We start from the raw sequence: 5,995 nt of genomic DNA on the forward strand, positions 1-5,995 counted from the left end.
TGTCTGTCTGGTGAGCACACGCACCCTATAGCGAAAACCTCTTAAAAAAAAAAAAAAAAAAGCATGGGACCAGCAACTGGCATAATGGCTATGTCGCTGGACTCCCATGTAGTCGACCACAGTTCAAGTCCCAGGCCTGGCGGCTTAAACTCACACCCGGCGTGTGTGCGTGCGTGCCCAAGATCTTGAGAGGAGAATGGATGAGAAGGGATTGCAGCATGGCCATCCCCCTTGGGAGGTGATTTCTCACTTTCTGTCTCTCTGTCTCTCTCTGTCTGGTGAGCACACTTGCCCTACAGGGGGGAAAAAAAAAAAAAAACTCCAAGAAAAAAAAATTCAAAAGAAGACTAGATCATGCAGAAGATTGAATCTCAGATGTAGAAAATAGAACCTCTGACCTAGAAAAATTCACCAGAAAGACAGGAAATAACCCAAAATATGAGAATAGCATACAAGTAATACTAGATACCATTAATCACCCAAACATCTAGATCATTGGTATCCCAGAATGTGAAGAGACTAATAAGTGTATTGATAATTTATTCTGTGAAATCCCAGAAGAAAACTTTGCAGACTTAGAGAGGCACTCAAACATCCAGACCCAAGAAATACAAAGGACCCCACATAGAATTTACCCAACAAGATCTTCCCCGAGGCACATCACAATCAGATTGACCAAAACCACAGACAGAGACAAGATACTAAAACTGGCAAGAGACTCACGTCAAGTTAGTCAGTGTTGAATTTCAACCAAGAATACTATACACAGCAAGATTATCTTTCATATGGGAAAAAAAGATGAAAACATTCTCAGATAAACAAAACTTGAAAGAATTTACCGACACCAGACCAGTTCTCCAAGAAGTGCTGAAGAGAGTGCTATACCAGGAAAACTAAAGTCGGACACACAGAAATAAGAGTACAAGAAACAAGCAAGAGAATGGCCAGCCTGCTGGTAGGGACAAGACCAGTTGAATGTCAACTTCCAGAGTGTAAATAGAAAGATCAGACCCCAGTAAACTGCAAATTCAGTAGAAGAGAGATTAATTACATGAGACTGAACTAGTGAAACAGAATTTTTTTTTTTTTTTGGAGAGGTTTTTGCTATAGGATATGTGCATTCGCCAGACAGACGGAGAGAGACAGAAAGAGAGAAAGCAAGAAATCATCCCCCAGGGGGGATGGCCACGCCACAATCCCTTCTCCCCCATTCTCCTCTCGGGATCTTAGGCACGCACGCACACGCACCCAGCATGAGTTTAAGTCGCCAGGTCTGGGACGTGAACCATGGTCGACTACATGGGAATCCAGCGACATAGCCATTACGCTATGGTCCCCGAAACAGAATGTTTTTTACTTCAGACTAAAGCATTACTGATTTTCTTCGATGTTTTGGTTTCCATATTTAAGGATTTTTGTCTTCTCTTGAACTGTTGATAGGTTCATCTAGCTACTATTTGAACTGATTCCTAACCTTGTTTTAATTTTAAGCAAATTTTTCTTAAAATTTTATTTTGATCTATTAAAACAAACTTTTTTGAAATTAAAAATGCATTAAAAATACCTATCAATACCTATTTGATGACTGCAGTAAGCTATACAGCCCCAGCGAGGTGCTACTTTATCGTATGTTCACTTTACTCACAGGTTTACACCTAAAGTCAGACAGGCATTCACAAACTGGTATAGATAAGCTGTGGTTGCTAACGAAAGGCTTTAAATTCATTAAGGTCTTTAGTGAATAAAATGTGAAAAGAACGGTGTGGGAAACAACTGTGCATACCAGACAGTGTGGGAGAGGGGTCAGTTCGCAGAGGGTGAGAGGCAGGGAGTCAAGGCAATAAATAAAGCAAAATATGTAAGAAGCAAGAAGCAGAGAATTGTTTTGTTGGTGATAACGTGTATGGTAGTATGCTTGATTGAGCCAGTATACAGTGGGGACTGGCTGGAAAATCCCATTTTGTACGCTATATTGATGAACAGTGAACGACTGTAAATAAATAGATAAAATAAATTTTAAAAAGCAGCAGCAGAGTCATTTTAGGACAGCTTTCTGAAAAATACTCCGCGTACCAGCCCCTTACTGATGGGTGAACCCTAAGTTCTAAACTGTTATCTATGCCCAGTGTCCCACTGGAATTTTGTCTTTTCCTGATGACTTACCGAAGTTCTTTGTGTGTTCTATATTAATCTCACGCTGACTTGACCACTGAAAATATCTTGTCCCCTCTTTGAACTCTCTTGTTCTATATTGAATAAAATTTCCATTTTGACTAATGTTGAATCCATTGATGTCTCACCTTATTGTGTTTTGGGAGATTTAAGAAATCCCTAGCCTGGGACCAGCAGTTGGCGTAATGGCTATGTCGCTGGACTCTAGTTGACCGCAGTCCGGGTCCTGGACCCTGAGAGGAGGATGGAGGAGGAGGGCTGGTGTTCTGGGGACCCCCGTCCGTGTGGCTGGGCCGGGTTCTGGGCTTCCTGGGTGGGCATCAGCTGTGGGGAGCTGGGTGCTCTCACCGTCTCTGCTTACTCAGCCAGCTGCGCCAACGCAGACTCGCGGCCCAGGATCCATCTTGGCCGCTGGCTGTTTTCAGTCGGCCTTCCCCCTCCCTCCCGAGTGCCTCCTGCCCTTCTGCTGCAGGGCGCCAGCCGAGGTTCGCGTGTCCCTTCTCCCGGAGAGCAGGGCTGAAATGCGAGGCCTGGCCCTGGGCCGACTGCCGCCTGGGCATGGCTGTGGTGGTCAGGGCCAGCAAGGCCCCCTGCTGTGCACATCCGCCCCAGGCCCAGTGCCTAAGTAGGGTAGGCCTGGGTCTGCTCGGGGCCCGAGGCTGCGGTGCAAGTGCCCACACTGTGAGCTCTGAGCAGGCCCTGGCGGCCCCGCTGGTGGAGACAGGCGGGCGGGCCACGCCGGGGCTGGAGCGTGGCCTCTACAGCCGTGCTGCCCCTCAGCTTCTCAGCAGGTTGTGTGCCCCTTCCCAGACTGCTGTGCTCATGAATCTCCCCGGAAAACCATCCCCGCACCTTCGCCCTCAGGTGGCACCTGACGCCAGGCTGGGAGCCTTCCTCTCGGCCAGTCCTGCAGGCCCTGGCACCCCCTCCCCCCCGTCCCCGAGCCCCTGCCACACTCTCGCTGCACCCTCGGGCCACCATCCTCCGAGCGGTGCAGGCGTAAAGTGTGGAAGGCCAGGCGGTCCCTCAAGGATGCTGGCGGGACCTCAGTGCTCCAGGTGGCCAGTCCTTCAGGCTGTCCCGTTTCTCCTTGCCACTTCTAAGTAACATGCTGAGCTGCGGTCTCTTCAGTGGCCCACCCTAGGTACTGACTGTCCCCTGACCCTTACCATGGGAGGTGACGGGCCTCTTACCGCTTTCCCCTGGCCCGCCGCCTCGTAACTCATGGTTAGACGGACAGTTCTGTGGCCATTGTTAGTGTGTGACCGTCCTTCACAGCTGCACAGTGCGGTCCTCTGCATTACAGTTTTCTGACGAATTATCTCCCCTAAAACTACGTTTTACTTTTCCATGTGTTGGGTTTTTCCTGCTGTCTCTCCTACGTCACCCCCAATCTCCAGAAACGCACCCTCTTGGCACCTCGAATGCACAGGAGGGGTCCTAGTGCCTTCCTCTTGGGCAGCCCTCGCAGGGTCCCCACCCTCCTGCTCCCAGGGAACATAATTCCTGTCCCCTGTTAGTAGCAGGGCCATTCCCTGTGACCCCCTCCTGTGGGGGCCTCGCAGTGGGGCCTTCTTGGTCTCCCGTCCTCTGAATCCTGGAGGGAGCCGGCTCACAGCGGCATGGGCTGCCGGAGTCCGGGCCAGGAGACGAGACCGTTCCCCTGCGTGCTGAAAGAGCTGCCTTCTGGTGTGTGTCTGCGGACAGGTCTGGCGTCTCCTGGATCTCTGGTCCTCTGGGGGACCTCTCTTTGTAGGAGCTGCTTATTGGCTCTGAAATGGTCAGTGATGGGGTGGTGGGTCTTTAGTTCCAGCTACTTGCTGGGGCCTCAAGCCAGAAACTTGAGTCCTTTGCTTTTGGAAATGTTGGGGAATATCTGCTTTAAAACAGACTCCATTTTCTTTCTGGAATGCCTGTTTTCAGATGCTGTGCCTGGACTGGCCCCTCCGTTCTCACTCTCTCCCCCGCTTTCTCTGTTTCGGTGGGATTTCCGTGCCTTCTCCTCAGCCAGCTGTAGTGCCACCACAGCTCCAGTTCCCAGGCACCACCTGTGTGTGCCGAGGTCCCTCTGCCGGAACTCCCACTTGGTAGAAGTGAGGGCTTCCTAGGTCAGTGCTCTCACGCAGGTGCCACTGCGCAGGGCCTGGGGGTGGTGGGTGTCCACACGCAGGTTTCTACCAGCATTGTCCCCGAGAGTGTTGCCGGTACCTTTTCAGAGTGAGTTATTCTCGCTGCAACAGAGTCCTCGCTTGGTCCCGAGAAACGTGGTAGTACTCATACTGTCAGGCTCAAAAGTTACCCAGCCGTCACGGGCATCAGAAGGGCTGTTCGTGAGGGGTGCATGGTTGGTGCAAAGCTCGCTGCTGGTGAAAGCGGGGTAACTGGAGGAAGGTGTGCTGCCCACTGAGCGCTCAATTAGGAGAGAAAGTTGAGGGCCTTCGGTGGCATATGTGGGAATGAGTATTCCCTCAGTTTTCTTTAAAGTTGGATACCAATCCTGCTTGTATGATTGTTATGAAGACTAAGTAAGACCTGAAATGCTAAATGAAGACACTGAGACCAGCAGATGGAGTAATGGTTACATTGCTGGACTCACACAGTCGACTGCATTTCAAGTCCCAGACCCGGCGGCTTAAAACACGCTGGGCACGTTTGCGTGCACGCCCCAAACCCTGAGAGGAGAGTGGAGAAGGAAGTGCAGGACGGCTATCCCCGGGGCGGGGGGGATTTCTTGTTTTCTGTTTCTCTCTGGTGAGTGCACACACCCTATAGCAAAAAAAAAGAAAAGAAAAACCAACTTGACAAAAAAGAAAACAGACCCCATTACCACTGGTCTAAGCACACGTAGAAAACCGTATTCTAGAGACGGAGCGCCATGCGGGGGTGGGGTGCACAGCATCGCTCTGCTGTTTGGGGCAGATAATGCTGTTAAGTGGCGAGCCCGCACGCTCAGGCCCACACTGACTCGTGCTCCTCGTCTCGTCTTAGCACAGAGGCTGGGCCTCTTCGAGCCTCCACCTGCGCCCCTGTCATCAGACGAGTGGGAGAAAGTGAAGCAGAGGTCCGTCCTGCAGGGGGACTCCACGCAGCCGTGCCCGATATGCAGAGAAGACTTCGCACTTCACCCGCAGGTCCCTGGAGGACAAGCCTGAGCGGCCTGTCCCAGTGCCACCCCTGCAGCGTCAGAGACTTGGGTGTTCTCTGTCCCTAGTTTAAGTGTGTGTGTGAAGAGAGCAGCAGCCTCACTAAGCAGGTGTCTGTGTGCCAGTGAGTGTGCACCGCCCTGGCCGTGCAGCTAGGACGCCCTCCTAACAGGTGGGGGCGCACGGGAGGCATCTGCAGAGAGGGTGGCTGTCAGAGGACCGTCTAACTCCTCTTGTGCGTTGAGCCGTGACACAAATGCTTACATAGCTACAAAGAACTTGTGGGAGCATCTTTAAAAGTGGTGAGAGCGTTTAGTCTTTATTCATGAGACTTGACGTAGTAAACTACGTAGAATCCTGGACTTACGGATGACAAATCCATCTACCGCATAGGTTTATTTCTGTACACGTCTCATGTAACCAAAGTGTCATCTCCAGGAAGTTGGATACATTGGTGTGCCCCTTCCCTCCCCCCAGGAGGTGCATGCTCTCCAGAGGGAGACGGGGGGGGGGCACCCTCCAGGCAGTGCTCACCTGCACCCCCCCCTACCTCTCCATCCTGGTGGGATTTGGGGCACACATGCCTGGCTGTCACCCACCAGGGCGTGGAGCCAGTCTGTTCAGAGTTTGCTGAACTGCCGGAACGTACATGTGCTCAACAGATGGAGGGTGGGAAGGCA

At 51.5% G+C, this 5,995-nt stretch overlaps 1 protein-coding gene across 6 annotated transcripts in view; it reads left to right on the forward strand.

The window, feature by feature from the left end:
• RNF32 (ring finger protein 32) overlaps window positions 1-5,995 on the forward strand; it is a 32,355-nt gene that overhangs the window by 7,042 nt on the left and 19,318 nt on the right. For all 6 annotated transcript variants that reach the window (XM_006143809.3, XM_027770052.1, XM_027770053.1 and 3 more), the window contains exon 4: window positions 5,161-5,303. In XM_006143809.3, coding sequence (XP_006143871.1) covers window positions 5,161-5,303 — 143 coding nt within the window. The remainder of the gene's footprint in view (window positions 1-5,160; window positions 5,304-5,995) is intronic.

This window comes from Tupaia chinensis, unplaced genomic scaffold (assembly GCF_000334495.1).
Source record: "Tupaia chinensis unplaced genomic scaffold, TupChi_1.0 Scaffold000110_1, whole genome shotgun sequence".
Classification (NCBI taxonomy): domain Eukaryota; kingdom Metazoa; phylum Chordata; class Mammalia; order Scandentia; family Tupaiidae; genus Tupaia; species Tupaia belangeri.